Source organism: Alexandromys fortis, unplaced genomic scaffold (genome assembly GCF_014885135.2).
Source record: "Alexandromys fortis isolate MF-2015 unplaced genomic scaffold, M_Fortis_MF-2015_v1.1 scaffold_111, whole genome shotgun sequence".
Classification (NCBI taxonomy): Eukaryota; Metazoa; Chordata; class Mammalia; order Rodentia; family Cricetidae; genus Alexandromys; species Alexandromys fortis.
The window spans coordinates 1,698,176-1,714,381 of NW_026067996.1; the positions used below are offsets into that span (position 1 = coordinate 1,698,176).

A 16,206-nucleotide genomic window follows, 5' to 3' on the forward strand; every position below is an offset into this window, starting at 1 on the left:
TGAGTTTAAACCAAGCACAGAAGTTCCACCATCCCCAAAGCCAGCTGTTATAACTGAGATGTGCTTTGAAGGAGACCTGTGGTGCCCAGTGGCACAGGCCCTTGAGGGGTGTGTAGACTATGGAAGGATCTGGGAGCACTGGAGGGTGCTGACCCTAAGGCACAGAGAGCAGGGTGGCGCACACTATGGGGGGGGCGGTGTCAGGCAGGTTCAACAGGCTAAGTTAGGAAACAGACAGCTGGACAGAGACAGGGATCACTGTACTCACCCCACATCCCCTCCCCACTCACCACCAACACCACCATCACCACCGAGGAATGTGGCAGCTGGGCCCCACCCTTCTACTGAGCTCCAGAACCCAGGGCCCCCAGAAACCTTGACATACCCTGGTCTTGGGAAAGGCTCAGTCCAGTGGACAGCCCTATACTCCCAAAAGCCGGCAGCACCACTCGTTCCCCTGAGGCAAGAGGGGCAGCCTCCCTGGGTTTCTGGCTGAACAACCTGTAACCTGTGCCCCAGGGACAGCCCTGGGAGGCAGCCTTGCAGTGACAGGACACCTCCAGAGCAGACAGCCCTCAGCACCTGCCTGGCTAGGGATCACATGCTCTCTTCCTCACCCAACTTCCCACGTCCCTATCCCCTAGAGTGACAGTCCCATTCCCACCACCCAGACTCCCCTCTGCAGTGCTCAGCTGGTGTGGTGTCTGCATGCTCCACCTACCTGCCTCTGCAGGGCTGTCCCGGCTGAGCCCACACAGCATGTCTGAGGTCTCTGCACTGCCCACAGCTCCCAGCCACACACCAGGTCCCTCCCTCACCCTCCCAAGGAGGGGCCCAGGAGCTCCCTCCCACTGGCTGGGCATAGTCCACCCACTGCAGCCCGCTCTCTACTTAAAGGGGACAAGGCTTTCAACACTGTGGCTCCAAGATGAGTCTCTGAGGACCCTTCAGCCCCGGGGCATATGGCAGCACCCAGGCTCTCAGAAGAGCATGACCCCGGGTCCTCCCACGGTATCCTGGACAGAGGGTTCTACTCCTAAAATTCCCCAGGGCTTTGGCAATGGCTGTCCTCCCAGAGGCTCAGTTTTTACAACTGGAAAGAAGGACAGGACTTTCTAAACTTTATCTTTGTAAGGAAGAGATTTCATCAGGACTGGCATGGAATTCCAGTCGTAAGTCATAAGGTACTGCCTCTCTGGCCATGGCACCCCCTGGGCACCTCTGCAGGTGTTCATAGTCCTCAGGACCCTGGCACTGATGCCCTTCTTCTCCCTGCCTCACTTTTCTCTCTGGAAGGTGGGATTTAGGGACCATGAACTTAACAGCCTACTATACACAGTGTCCACAAGCTTTACTTGAAGACTGAGTATGTCAGGCCGAGGATCTTCCACCTCTGAGCTTGATGGGCAGAGGCAGCTGGACATGGGCTGCATTCGCAGCTGGCAGGCTGCCCCTTGCGTATGCTGGGCCCCAGTCCTGCACACTGATATGTCTCCTTCACTCAGGGCTTGGGATCAGCCAGGAAGATCCTAATATAGCCCCAGGAACAGCCCCTTCCCAGGTGGGGCAGTGGTACCTACTCATTGTTCCTGCCCCATTCCACTCTCTCAGGGCTACGCATGGGTACTGAGAAGTGCAGAGTATTAGTGACACAAGGCACCAAACGGGCTGTCTACAACCTGTTCGGCTGCACAGTACATCCAGCCAAATGCAGCAGAGATTTAGATACAGGGTCCTTGCTCCCAGGGAATTCTTAGCTTCCCAGTCACTATGGAAGTCACAGGTTACCCCAGACCAACTCTGGTGGCACTTTCAGATGAATCCATGTTTGCTACCTACAGGCTCAAGTCTACCCTGTTCTTACTCCCGAGAAGGCCTTCCTCATCAGGTAAACTTGAGTAGAGAGGAGGATGGAGGGTCTCAGAGGGAGGGGGAGGGCACAGGCACTGAGAAAGTTCCCTGGACCAGCACTGAGGCCAAGGTCAAAGATCTAGGAGCATTGGGAGAGTTGGTAAGAATGGAAAAGATGGGCCTGAATCCCATGTAGGTGAGCCGTACCAAGCAGAGAGCGCTCAGGCTCCATGTGGTCCCTGCCTGGAAATGGCAAGGAGGGACTGGCCATGAAGACACGAGCCTTCACCAGGGCACAGAGGACTGCCTGGGCATCTGAACTCCACACTAGTGTTAAGGAAGTAACCATAGGTCCTCTAGCAGAGCTCCCCGCCCCCATCTGCAGCCCCACGAGGATAGAATGGCAAAAGATACACAGGTGTCTGGCATGCCGTCTGCCCTTTCTTTAAGAAAACATTTATTCTCTTGACAGATGCATTTCAAGAGTGGTTCTGATTGGCAGTGGAAGCTCAGCTGGAGCTCTTCGGCTCTTTGCTGCTCCTTTGGAATTTACTTTTGTGGTTGAGAAGCCCTCGGAAAGGTCACCCCATGGATTAGCAGGAGACTGTTGTGCTGGGCACCGGGGGCCGGCAGACAAAACCAGACAGGAAGGGAAACAGGTTGTGCCTCTCTGCCCTGCCCCCGTGGCCCCACCACACAATTTTATTTCCTTTTATCTATGCCTATGTGAGGAAGTGACTGTGGGTAGACCTTGGGTCAAAGGGGGTCTGAATGTCAACTCGGACACAGAAAGGCTAAGCAACTTTCTCGAGGTCACCCAGCTGATGTGGGCGGAGTTGAGTCTCCACCCTAAGAGTCTGAGGTTTGGGACCACTCCGGATTTCAAGGGCTGGTAAGGAGGTTTGGGGATGTAGATGGTGAGCATGTAGCTATCTGAAGCAACTCTGAGGAGGTTTTTGAGCCTGAATTTGAAGGAGATGTGGAAATGAGAAAGCAGCTACCTGTGAACCTGTGAACAAAGTCCTCCTGAAAGATGAGGGAGAAGCAGCAGATGGAGCCATAGGAGGTCTCATCCTTCCAAGTAAGGTCTGAGGGACGGCGTTCACACCACCACTGGGGACTTGCTAGAAAGAGTGGCCTCTCCGGCCAAACCTATTTGTTAACAAATGCCTCTGAAGTCTCAGTTTGCTTTCTTCCTGCAGGCAATGGGGGAGCCACAGATGGTTGCAGGGAAAGAGGACGAGGAGCCTTTGCCAGGAGCTCAGGCATCTTGGAATGCTGCTGAGACGTCCCACCTGGGAGCCAAGTGCAGACCAAGCTGCTTCTGGGACCTGCTCCAGCGACCACCCCTCTAACCCAATGCTGCCAGACCCAGAGAGGCAGAGGAGAAGGAGACAGATTGTAGGGTGGATGCAGTGGCCAGGAGCCAGGCCTCCTGCAGTTCCCAGAGATAGCATCTGACTTATCTGTGCTCAGACACACGGGGACGGCACGTATGGGTAACCCTGGAGGGTGGCCCGACCACTGAGCGGGCAGAAGACTCAGCGTCTCCAAACCCAGAGGCTGTGTGTGATGATCAAGGGATGGTTTGCTCATTCAGCTTCTCTAGTCTCAGCTTTCCAAGCTGTAGAATGGTAGCACAAGCACTTATCCCAGAGTCTGGGAATACCACCGAGACAGGAACAGGGCTCCTCACAGGCACCCTGGCCCTGCAGGTGGGATGATCCCTAGTGTCCTCATGCTGATGGACTCCCAGGGTGCCCAGAGACTCAGGGCATGACCACGGTCACCAGCAGTGTATGGGTCCTGGGACAGAAGTCCGGGAACTTCTCCACTCTTGTGACTGCACTGTTACCCCACCAGCTGCTGCCCTACCTTGGACTCTGGGGTCCAGCACAGTGAGGCCAAAGCAGGCTCCTTCTTTTGCACAAACCCCCTACTCAGGTATTTCAGTCCATTGCTGACAACAATACCTGTACTACCTGTACTAAGTAGATACCTGTACTAAGGGCCAGGGAAGGCATCCATCCATCACCCACCCACCGAGCACCTCACAGCAAGGCTGTGACATGGACTAGCTGCTCTGCCTCCGGATGGTCAAGCTTCATCACACATGAGCTGCAAGTGGCCCCAGATGTCACACCTGCAAGGGGGGAGGGTGGGGACCCTGGGAGAGCTGTTCAGACTATGATAGTTCTGCCGTGACTGGCTCTCCCCGTGGGGCTGGTCCCAGACCCTCCCTCCTCACAGGCCTCCTGTCCCTGCAGGTGGAATGTTCCCCGGTGTCCTCATGCTGATTGACTCCCAGGGTCCCCGGAGATCCAGGTGCTGTGACCACAACAGCCAGCAGACTTTACAATGGGAACCTGAGACCCAGAGGGGCCTTAGAGGCCCCTTAGCACCAAGCTATGCCTGGCCCTTTGCCCTTCCTCTCACAGTCCAGGGCTGAGCCCACTGTGACATGAGCAAGCTGTGTCCCCAAAGCCATCCAGGCTCCTCAAGTGACAGGCGGAAATTAAGTCTGGCAGGGAGGAAGGCTGAGATGGCAATAGAGGACAGAGAGATAAACCCTTTATTGCTGTGGGCTTGAGTGGCTTCCTCCCCCCGCCCTCAAAACGGGGACAGCAGTCCCTTGTCTGGAGCCTTTGCATCACTCTTGCTAAACACTTCTAGAAAGCGGGGCTCTGGGGAAAGCAAAGGCCTGCCTGCTGTTCTGCCAGCCACAGGGCAAGGAAATTGGATGCAATCTGGCTAAGTCACACCTATTCAAGGTGTCCACGCCCTGCCAATCTCTGTGGTCCCTCAAGGTCAGTGTTATTTATAGGCCCACCTACTACTTGTGCTACGGGCAGCCGAACAGGAAGGATCTCATGGGCTCAGGGTCTCACAAGGACAAAAAGCAAGACATAATAGCCAATGAAGAAGAACCAGGAAGAAGACGGTTCCAGAAGATTCAGAAGAGCCACAGCTGACCCAGGCAGAATGGGAGCCACCCATGACCTATTCCATCCGGTACCTTCTGTGGAAGCCCCATGTGGGGACAGGAAAACCAAGGTCACATTGAATCCCATGTCTCCCCTTCCCCGGGACTAAGGGGTGAGCCGAGGCTGGAAGCCATACCATCTGCCAGCAGCACCAACCTGCCCAGAGTGCCTGGAAGCACACAGAAGCGTTCCCATCAGTCCATGTTCTGGGTACTCAGCGCCGTGGACAGAAGGATCTCATGTTCAGATGGCTGGCACCCTTGCTGCACCTTAGGAGTCTCTGGAGACCAGGGAGGGTCAGAGTACTGTAAGCCGGAGCCTGGCTATGGTAGAGGCAACTTTCACAGGTTCCCTCTCTCATAGGCTCCCTGTCTCCCTTGAAGTCAGTTGTTATCTCCCTCCCGGAGGGAGAAGGCAAGAGGGTCTAAAGACCCTCAAGCAAGAGCTTCTCTAAACCCCAGACCCCTCCTCTAAAATGTGGATGAAGTGTGTGCTCCTGTGGGGTTTGGTTGAGGGGTTCAGGGTGTGGGGTATATAAAGATGGCTGGTATAGGTTTGCACATCCGCAGTCCTACCCCAGTGCAGTTTTGTCTTCCACTCAGGACTTCACTAAGCACATTGCACCCCACTCATCACATTCACTAAGCACCTCGTACTTCGCTCGGAGGACATTTATTAAGCATTTAGTACGTGTCAGAAACCAAGCTGGATTTGCTGTTTCTGTAGTGAGTGAAGCAGACATACTTCCAAAGCTCCCCAACAAAGAGAGACCAGAGAGGAATCAAGAAAAAGCACGTTCGAGGTTGTAACAGACACAGGAATGATGCTGAGCGGGAAACTCAGGGCACGTAGTAGAGAAGAGCCCCTCGGAGCGGGTGATCTTTAGGCTGGGACACAGATGACAAAAATCAAGGAAGAAGGTTCTGGGCATGGTGGCTCGGGGCAAACGAGATCTAGGACTTCAGGGATATAGATCCAAAGGGTTCCAGGAGGAGAGCTGGACTGTGCCTTAGTTTGAAAGGAGCCATAAGGGGGTACGCATGTTTCCAATGACAGCCACATATGGTCCAAGAGATTTGATGGCTTGGGGACTGGGTGGCGGGCCAGAGGGGAAAATGAGTCAGATGCCTCAGAGGCCATTGACTTGGATCCCAGGCCCCTTCTTGCTCCATGCCTCAGTCTTCTCTTTGGGTACATTAAAGTCTTTCTCATGAAGGCCAGTAACATAGATTTGGAGACCTGCCAGACAGGAGAGGTTAGAAAGTGGGACCAGATGTAGGGGGGCATACATTTATAATCCCAGCCCTTAGGAGGCTGGAGAGGGATCGCCGTGAGTTCAAAGGCAGCCTGGGCTAGACAGCAAGACCTGGTCTCCGATGAAAAGAAAGGAGGGGTGGGGGAAGGTGGGGTGTTGCAAAGAAGCAAGAAAGAGGAAGACAGGGCAGAGACAAAGGCTCTGTCCACTGGAAGATAGAAGCTGAGCTCCTGCTTGACTCTCCTGCACAGCAAAGGTTATGATGGCGGGGGATGGGAGAAAGCAGGGGCCCCGCTGGGTGTTTACAGGAGTCACCTGTCACCCTGTGTTCTAGCGCCTGGGCAGACTCCTGGAGTGTACAACATCTACATCCTGCTCAAACCTGGCCCTGGGAGTCTCCACTGATGAGGACGCAGAGTGAGGTTCTGCCTGCCCTGAAGGGACCCAACAAATGCCACAGAGCCTGGCACCCTGTACAGACCAGAAGTTGAGCTGCCTCAGCAGCACCTGTGTTCTGAACGGAGGGACCTTGTGCCCTCAGAACCTGGGGAATAAGAAATAAATAGCCCTCTCCAGTGGCATGTTAAGAACTTTCCTCTGCGGACTCTGGGCAGCCATAGAAAAGTGTGGAGAGAAAGAGGTCAGCTAAGAGTCTTAGATAATAACTAGATGGACAGAGTCCTGGGAGCAGGTGAAGATGTCAGCTGACCTCAGTCAATGATTCCCATTCCTGCCCATTCTCCGGTCCTTGGGGACCACTTTGTCCCTGTACATGAACTTGGGACCATCAGCCTCCCTCCATACCTGCCCTTTTACTACCCTTCAAAAAAATCAAAACTTGGATCATGTCAACCTGAAAAAGATATTAGGCCAAGAGTGGAGGTTGGAGAGATCTAGGTTGGAGGTCCAGCCAAAGCTCACCAATGGCCTACTATGTGCTAAAAGTAGAACACACACTGGAGCACCAGCATCTTTCTCAGGATGGATCACATTCAGGGGGGCACAGAGGACATATGTCCACAGAGCGGAGGTGGGAAGGGCATTCTGAGTGGAGGGGATGGCCAATATAGAATGTGGGAGGTGACCAGAATGTCTAAGGGAAGCCCTCACCAGCATGGCTGGGTCTGAGGTCAGGAGCAGGCAGGTGTGCTGGGCAGATGGGTGTAGGGTAAAGGGCACTGAGAGTGTCATGCCTGGCACCATGATTGCTATGTAGGTAACATAGGGAAGCCAGGCTCCAGAGGCCACTTCAGTGCACTCGGAAGGACAGGAGCAGCTGCTTTGCAGGGGAGCGCTTGGACATCTGCATTTCACATCTGGCTATTGGGGCCAGAGAGCAAAGCCTGAGCACAAGGTGCTGGTGGAGGAAGCACGCACATCTGGATCAGCCAGGGTCCTGCCTCTCACCCCTGCATCAGTCCATCACTCTCTGTCCAAGAGCAATGCCCAAAATAGGGGCCAGAGGTCAACATTTATTGAGCACCTACTGGATATGCCATACTACATGTACAGTGCCTCATGGATTCTTTTAAGAGCCTCATGAGGTGGGCACTGCTGCACCTATTTTACTGAAAAGGAGAAACTGGGTCCCACAGAGGGGAAAGATGGGACGCAGCATGCACAGCTTGTTTGGGATCAGAATCAGACGCTTCATGCTTGGGTCCTCTATGAAGGTACATTCCTCTGCCTAAAATGTTCTCCTTCCCATCCTCACTCCAGCATCCACCTGTTCCTCTCAGTAGCCATCCCTGACTGCGCTAGCAGGTTCTCCCTGCCTTCTTCCAGCCTTCCTTCCCTTCACTGGCCCTGCTTTGTCCTCTCAGTGGGAGATCCTTCACTGCCTCGCGCCCAGAGGCTCTACCTGCAGGAAGTGCCAGACCAGTGTGGTTGAATGACTAAGATATAAATAATTAAGATGCATGATCTCAGAACCACTGTCATTCTAGAATTTCCATCCCATGCAGGACACCCCACTGACAGCTCACTTCCTTCTGGACGGCCGGCTTTGCACTGGAGCATCTAGTGAGTGAGAAACACTGTTTAGTCCTCACTGGAGACAAAGCAGCCTCTGGCCTGGCAGTAAGAGCCACAGTTCTGAGTTGGATGTAGTTTCACTAGCCCCTCTGTAGGGCTGGACCAGGTGGTAGCCATTCACCTGCCAGTCTGGGACCTCCTCGAGGGAGATTCCCCATCGTCGGGGAGGAAGAAACAAGCAGAAGCATTGGCCATGCCCAAACAGACATCTTCTATGTCCCTTGGCTAGTGGTAGAAACAAGGGGAAACTGAGGCTGTGAGGGAATGAAAACCCAAGCTTGCTCACCAGCTACACCAGCTGGCTTCTCCCAGCCCCTCCATATTCCAGACTGTACCTCGCCTTCTGTGGCATTACCTCTGCCTCCATGAGGTTGGGAAAACAGCTCCATTTGACAGATGAAGGAATGGGCCTGGGAGGACCTTGAGCTAAGTCACACTTTGATGTAAACGTGATCCTCAAAGGGCTTCGCTGGGCTGGCATGGCCCCACGTGGTTTTGTGGACTTTGGGTGGATTTGAACATGGAAAGAGAGCTCTGTAGCTGATGATAGCTCATGGCTGTCGTGTGAGGATGTGGGGCCCTCACACCTATGTGAAGGAGTATCCAACCTGGAGAGGTTAGAAGGCCTTGTAGGAACCATTATCTGAGGCAGCGGCTGGAATCTGGGAATTCTGGATCATTCCTGATGCCGATAGGTGAGGGCCTCATACTCCAGCTATGGCTCTCCAGGAGTGTTCTTAGTGGGGGGGGTTCAAACGTGGGCAACCCCCCTGCAGCCTCTCTCTGTTCTGGCACAAACACTTTGAGAGAGCCCAGCTTCCAGCTGGAACAGCATAGTCTCCCAGGCATGCCTTTTCCTCATTCTCTGCCCTCTGGGTCTTTCCACACCTCTGCTGTCCTGTCCCCCAGGACTTATACTCCCCAAGGTCTTCCTGCTGACTGGATGCCCACCCTCCTCCTGGCTTAACTACCTCTAAAAGAGCTTGGGATCAAGGCAAGCAGCGAGGAGTAAAGAGCATTGTGGGGCTATCTGAGAACTCTGAATTCAACCCAGACACCCTTGCCTCTGACTGGTTGGATGTCTTTGAGTAGACATGTGTAAAATGGGGTCCACATGTGAGGACCCGTGGTCTGCGGCACAGCCTCAGCTCCTTTCAGCCCCACCCCCAAATTATGATCCCCAAGTGACCTGCAGCTGCCTCCCTGCCTCTCAAAAGGGCCCCTCCTAGGTTTTGTGAAGGACAAGGACCTTGTTCAAGGTCATCCCTTAGGGACTCCAGCTGCCCCAGTTGTGCAGCAATCGAAGCTGACTCTGTGCTGCCATGTCCGCCCACCTGCCCACATCTGCTCTGAGTCACTGATATCTCGGCCAAAACAGGAATGCGGGGGCTGCAGAGACAAGGTTAGCCTAAGGGCACTGTGTGGGTAAATGGGGGTTGTAGCGAGGAGCTTTTATTTCTAAGAGGGCAGGACCAGGACATAGAAGGAAAACTGAGGCCAGAGAGAGCGGGATTGCCCAAGGACCTGCAGGGGCTGGGGGCTGGGTCTGTCCAGGCCTCCTGACTGATAGATGTTCTTTCCGCCCCATCAGACCAGCAGTGAAAGAGGCAGGGCCAGCAGCCTTCACAATTATCTGGGCAATTAAAGCAGGCAGATGGTCCTGCTGGACTGAGCATTCAAGCTGACAAACGGAGACAGCACGGGGCATTAGCTGATGAGATCAGCACAGGTTCCGGTGGCAGCGATGTGAGCAAGGTGGGGAGGCGAGGGCACACTTCACCCAGTGTGTGAGAGCCATGGCTGACTCTGCCCCCTCTATGCCTCTCGTGCACTGCAGGCCCTGAGGTCCAGCTGAGTCTGTACTCCGCAACAGTGGCCAGGCATGGGCAATACTAGTTAGCTGAAGCGTCCCAAAGTTTTAGGGCTCATCAAGGATGGCCAGGTCCCTTAGGCAGAGAACCTCAGTGACGCTGGAAAAGCCAGGTCAGCAGCTCATGCGAGGACACGAGTGGTGACATCATAGAAAGGACACTGCTCCCAGCAGATGCGTGAGCTAACTGACCACTGAGAAACAAGATGCCCTGGCAAGATGCTTGGGCTACATAGTCATCCTGCCTGAGGGGACTCAGACTCCATCATTTCCTACACATCTGGCTATTGGAAATCAATTCTTCTTTGAGCCTCAGTTTCCTTGGGTGCAATCAGGCAATTTAGATCCCCAAGCCCTCAAGGAGTACTAGGAAGCCCCTGTCAAGTCCCCAGTGCAATACCTAACAAACAGCAAAGAACACAGAAGAAGGCAGAGCTTCACAGCAGCCTGCCAGCACCCTGCGATTCTGGAACCATCCCAGGACAAATTTATCCCTGGCACAGTCTCTAAGACACCTGGTGTCCCAGACCGGGAGGAGGGCAGAAGCCCAGGAGAGAGGGACCAGTGGATGAGCATTGGAGGGAAGGAACATGCTTGAGTTGGGGGCCAGAGCTGAGCCTCATGCTTCTGTGGGGAGTGAAAGGGGCTGTATCAGAAATACCAGGAGCCAGCTGTGGTGACCAGGGTGGATCTGAAGCCTCCTTCCCAGGGGGGTAGGAGGTGCAGGAAGGAGGAAGAAGTCACCACAATGTGTGGACACATTCACCGATGAGGGTGTCTATCCTGCCCCGTGTCCCCTTAAGATTTAGGACAGTACTTGGTACACAAACGGTGCTCAGCTAATGTTGCAGGAGGCAGGGGCAGTACACCCTATGTCAGCATCTGTTGATTCTGTACTCTACAGCCCTGTTTATAAAAGCCGTCTTCTCTGTTACTTACCTAGGAAATCTCTACTCTGAGAGTCCTCCCTAGCCACTCTCTCAAAACTATCATTTCCTTTTCCAGACACTAACTGGACCCTTAGATTTCAGCTGAGGAATATTGTTGTGGGATATTCATACACTATGAAGATGTATTGCTGAGATCGAGGTAATAGAAATCTGAACGGCCAATAGTTAGGCAGCAGGTGTAGGCAGGATTTCCAAGGAGAGAAAGGAAGAGGAGGAAGAATCTAGGCATGCAGGAGATGCCAGGAGACAGAGAGAGGAAACAGGAGGCACAAGACGGAAGAGAGGTAATACCATATAATAGAAAATAGATTAATATAAGTGGGTTAATTTAAGTTATAAGAACTAGTTAGGAACAAATCTAAGCTATAGGCCCAGTTTTCATAATTAATAAGAAATTTCCGCGTCATTGTTTGGGAGCTGGCAGGCAGGACATAGGAAGACTCAAGTTACAAAACATGCTATGCATCCGCCATGGCCATGTAGCCTGTGATTTCCACCTTCAAGCAAGAGGATGAGGCCCTTGGAGGTCTCACTCAGAAAAGACGAGAAACAGGATGACCCATTGAAAACACGGTTGGAGTGCCAGTGGGATGGTTCAGAGGGTAAACAGTCTTGCCAGTGAGCCTGGCTGAGTCAGATTCCTAAGACGCACGTGGTGAAAAGAGACAACCAGGTCCTGACAACTGAAAACAGCCTCCACACATGCACCATGGCATATGTGAGCGCACACACTAAAGCAAAGGTGAACAGATAACAGTAAAGCAATAAGATCATGGGCTGACAGTAAGGAAACCTGTCCTTCGGACATTAAAATAAAACCTTGAAGGACTTGAGAGATGGATCCGTGGTTAAGAGGAGCCGGGTTTGGGTCCCAGAACCCACGCCAGGTGGCTCACAATCACCTGTAATTCTAGTTCAGGGGATCCGACCCCCTCTTCTGTCCTCTCTGGGCACCTGCATGCATACGGTGCACATGCATGACATAAAATAAATAAATCTTAAAAATATAAAACCTTGAATAGGAAGCCAGTGCAACCTCTTGCTTCCCACCAAGGCCTCAAGAGTCCTCCCTCAAGTAATAGTCATGCAATAGTGTGCAGTTGTGTCTCCCAGAGAGCTCCTTTAATGGCAGAAGTCAGGCCATGTCTTCACACAGTAGGTCCTCAGCCAGCCAGAAAGTCAGGCCATGCCCTCACACAGTAGGTTCTCAGTCAGCCAGGAAGTCAGGCCATGCCTTCACACAGTAGGTTCTCAGTCAGCCAGGAAGCCAGGCCATGCCCTCATACAGTAGGTCCTCAGTCAGCCAGGAAGCCAGGTCATGCCCTCATACAGTAGGTCCTCAGCCAGCCAGGCAGCTAGGCCATGCCCTTATATAGTAGGTCCTCAGCCATCCAAGAAGCTAGGCTGTATCTTCACACAGTAGGTCCTCAGCCAACCAGGAAGCTAGGCCATGCCCTCACACAGTAGGTCCTCAGCCAACCAGGAAGCCAGACCATGCCTTCACACAGTAGGTCCTCAAACAGTCAGGATACATGGTTTTAGTATTGTTTAGTTGGTTTTTTTTTTAATGTTCTTTGCCTTTTTCCCCATGAGGAGCTTAACATTCAAGGGCATGACCACTGTGGGGTGGAGGTGTGTGGGAGGGTAAATTGCACTTTTCAAGAGCCTACTATGTGCTAGGCCCTGCTCCAAGCACATAGTCTGAAAAGGGTGGCCTTTCTCGGTCCCCTCTTACAGATGATGAAACTGAGTCTGACAGCTGTCCATAGCCACACACAGAGAGATTTAAACCCAGGTCAGATACAAGCACTTCTTTGATGTCTGAAAAGTACAAGCAATCCTCCCTCCAAATATCAGGGTCTTCCACAGAGAGCAGCCCTGAGATGGTCACCTATCACATCTACAGGCTCCTCAGGACCCATGGATCTGAGCAACAGCCTTGAGAAAAGGGGCTTCTGGGGGCCCAGCAGAGAGTTCCTGGGTAACTCTGTTCCTGATGCTTCTGTCTCTGCAGGGAACTCTAGAGGACTCCAGCTGCCCACAGGTCAGAACAGGTCCTGGAACCCATCTGCTACCCCATGAACCCACTACCCCTTGGACACTTCCAAGGAAGCAACCCCAGTTCACATTGGTCCTTCAAATGCTAGTAAAACCAATAGTGCATCTTGTGGGCCAGCTCTGTGACCTGAGGGCAAGGTCCTGTCTGAACCTCAGCTTTCTGCTATACAACCAAGGTAGGAGTGGACTGGCATTGAGGAGGGTGGTGGGGACTAAATGAGGAAAGGCCTTTGACACACAGTGGCGTTGATAAGGTCTTAGCTTGTTTTTAATAGTCCTGGTCATTCTTAGTTCTCAGCCTGATGCATAGGACCATGAATTCCTACCATCCTCATCACCTGTGTTATAGGTAGAAAAAGGAAGGGCAGTCACATGCGATGCCAAGTCACAGACTCTGGGACTTCACACCCAGCTCCATACTGTCTTCCTAGCCCACTGCAACCTTGTCCTCACCTGAGGTCCCTCTTCTTCTCCAAGGGGTTATACCTGTGTCAGAGATGGGACCCGTGGAAGCCAGGGCTCAGAGTTGACTTAGCTTGGACCAGAGCCAGGCCCAGGCTTTGCTCTCAGCCCTCAGCTGCAGCCTGCAGCAGAGGTGTGAATGCACATGTACACACACACACTACACTACACTACAGCACAGTCCCTTAATATGACTAGGGAGGAAAGAAAAGCTCTGTAGGATGACATCCCATGAGGGGTGGGGACGAGAAGCTCAGAAAAGTGAAGACACAGAAAGACACTTTAAAAGGGACCCTTGAACAAAGACAGTGAGGGTAGCAGAGAGCATGTGTGGGCAAACAGGACAGAGATAACGGGAGAGACACAAGGACAGCCATCAGGGCAGGGAGGAGGACCAGGAAGAGGAAGAGACCCCCAGGGGACCAGACAAAGGGAGCTGGAGTGGAGAACGAGGAAGGTATCCAGAACGCAGGGCGATGGGGTTCCAGAGAAGGATGCAGAGAAATACACTGACATGTGCCTAGGGAAGAGACCCAGATTCTAGGACCCAGGGGGGATGCCACGGAGACACCCCAAGCAACCAGACAAAAGCAAGCTAGGAGACAGGCACCAAGGGTAGAGAGGAAGCGTCCCTCAGTGGCTCCCTCAGCACCCCACAGCAGCCTCCCTTCGGTACCTTTGGGCTTCCGCCTCACCACGCCCAGCCGCCACTTGAGTGACACCGCCAGCATCACTACTGCCCGCCGGTACGTCCCAGGCCCGGAGACCCGCGGCCACCCGCAGTCTCAGAGCCCAGAGCCCGCGCCTCTGCCTCTGCGCTGCGCCCCAGCCGCCTGACTGGTGGAGGCTGGGCGCTCCCGGGCCTCCTCCCTTCCCGAGTTGCTAAAATAGATAATCCTCCCCAGAGCCCGCAACAAGGCCCTTCCTCCACAGCAAGCAGGGCGCCAGAGCAAGATCTATCTTCCCAAGTTCTGGCATGGAGAATCTATATTCAGCAACCCCCATCCTCTACTTCCTCTTCCCGCCAAAAGTGCTGCCTCGCCCACCCCAGCTTCTGCTCAGCTCCACCAGCCTCCTCCCCTCTTCCTCTACCAGCTGTTGGGTGGGTCCCTCCATCAACGACTACTCTGTGGAAGTTCTCTGCAGGAGATTACTTGCTTGGCCCTCAGCTGCCCATCCTAACTAACTAGCTTCCGGAAGGGCTGGCCTGCTGTGCCATGGCACAGATCACTGGCAACGTGTGCTGAGTCCCCAGAGGGTGCCTTTCTATTGGCTGGGTAGGCAGCATGCCTACCCTTGGGGAGACTGAGGCAGAGGAGCAGCTTACTTGTTTAGGATCAGAGCAGGCATGTGGAAAAAAGGTGTTCTTGCCCTCTCCCCTAAGTTGGCTGTTTAGGCTCCCTCCTCAATTTTTAAACCCTGAAGTCCCCTAGGATGGGTCAGAGCCCAGACCATACTCTCAGGAGGAGCCCGGAGGACTTGCTCTGGGGTCAGGGCTGCAGAAGAAATCTGCATTAGAGTCAGCATCAAAGTGGCCTTGGTCCAGGCAGCATGAGGTTGGCCCCATCGCTCTGCAAGAATCATCCCACCAGACCTGGATACCCAGTCTGCCCAAGCGCTGCTGCATCCCTGCCAGCAGCCGACAGAGTAGATGGAGCGGAGGGCAATGAGAAGTAAACAGAGCGGGTGATGAGTGAAAAGCCCAGGGAGGAAGGGTCCTAGAAGTCTTCCAGATTCCTAGTGGGCTGCCTGGGTTCTTCCCAGCTGTTATGACTGTCTGTGGCCATCTTCAATACTAGGTTTCAACTGGGAGCAGGCTCTGAGCCGATTCTCTCTGGGAGAGGATCCCTGTGGGTACAGGAAAGAAAATCACTGGCAAAGGGGTAGGACTGGGAGGCCTGAGGTCCTGGGTTCCTTATCCAACTCCATCTTTGGTTCTTCCAAAGACGTTCTTCCATCTTTGGGTTGTGCATGGCAGAGCCCTAGGCGGGGACAAACCCAGGAAGTTCAAGGTGGGCCCTTGAGTGAGACTGCTTGGCTCTTCCTGTCACTGCCCCTCTTATACGCCTCTGCCCACAGAAGAGAGAGGGCTTGGCTCTTCCTAGACAACAAAGCTCCGATTTAGTCATCCAAACAGCAAGGGAGGACCCAAGCCTTCGGGGAGGAGCAGATCCGAGCGTGCATCCCTATCCCTCGAGCCTGCGTTTCCATCTGCTAGCAGAGCTAGGACTGCCCCTGGAGTGGGCTGCAGGAACAGTGTGTGCAGCTGAGTCTGACATACAGGAGCTCAATAGCCAATAAGTGGCAGCCAGTAGCCTGATTATTCTACATGGAACCCATCCCTATGTACAAACCACAGGGAAGTCACCGCAGGAAAATCAGTAGCCTGTTGCCTCCCACAACCTATCTCATTTAATCTTCACAGTGCACCAGGATGGTCTGAGTAGCATTCCCCTTTTACAAACGAGAAAACTGAGGCTCAGAGAGGTGCAGGACGCTACCAGGGTCACACAGCATGCAAGTGGTAGAACAAAATCTCAGACTTTAGCCCCAAGACTAGGTCAACTGCCACAACTGTGCCTTTGTAAAAAGTCCTATTGTGGGGCTCAGAGGTTAAGAGCACTGACTGCTCTTTCAGAGGTCCTGAATTCAGTTCCCAGCAACCATATGGTGGCTCACAGCCATCTGTAATAGGATCTGATGCCCTCTTCTGGCATGTAGGTATACATGCAGAGTATATAT

The 16,206-nt window shown here is 53.4% G+C and overlaps 1 protein-coding gene across 2 annotated transcripts in view; it reads right to left on the reverse strand.

The window, feature by feature from the left end:
• Nucleotides 1-800, reverse strand: part of Grip2 (glutamate receptor interacting protein 2) — a 31,715-nt gene extending 30,915 nt beyond the window's left edge. For both annotated transcript variants that reach the window (XM_050160236.1, XM_050160235.1), the window contains exon 1: nucleotides 722-800. In XM_050160236.1, coding sequence (XP_050016193.1) covers nucleotides 722-761 — 40 coding nt within the window. In that variant the 5' untranslated portion in view covers nucleotides 762-800. The remainder of the gene's footprint in view (nucleotides 1-721) is intronic.
• Nucleotides 801-16,206: the final 15,406 nt, after the last annotated feature.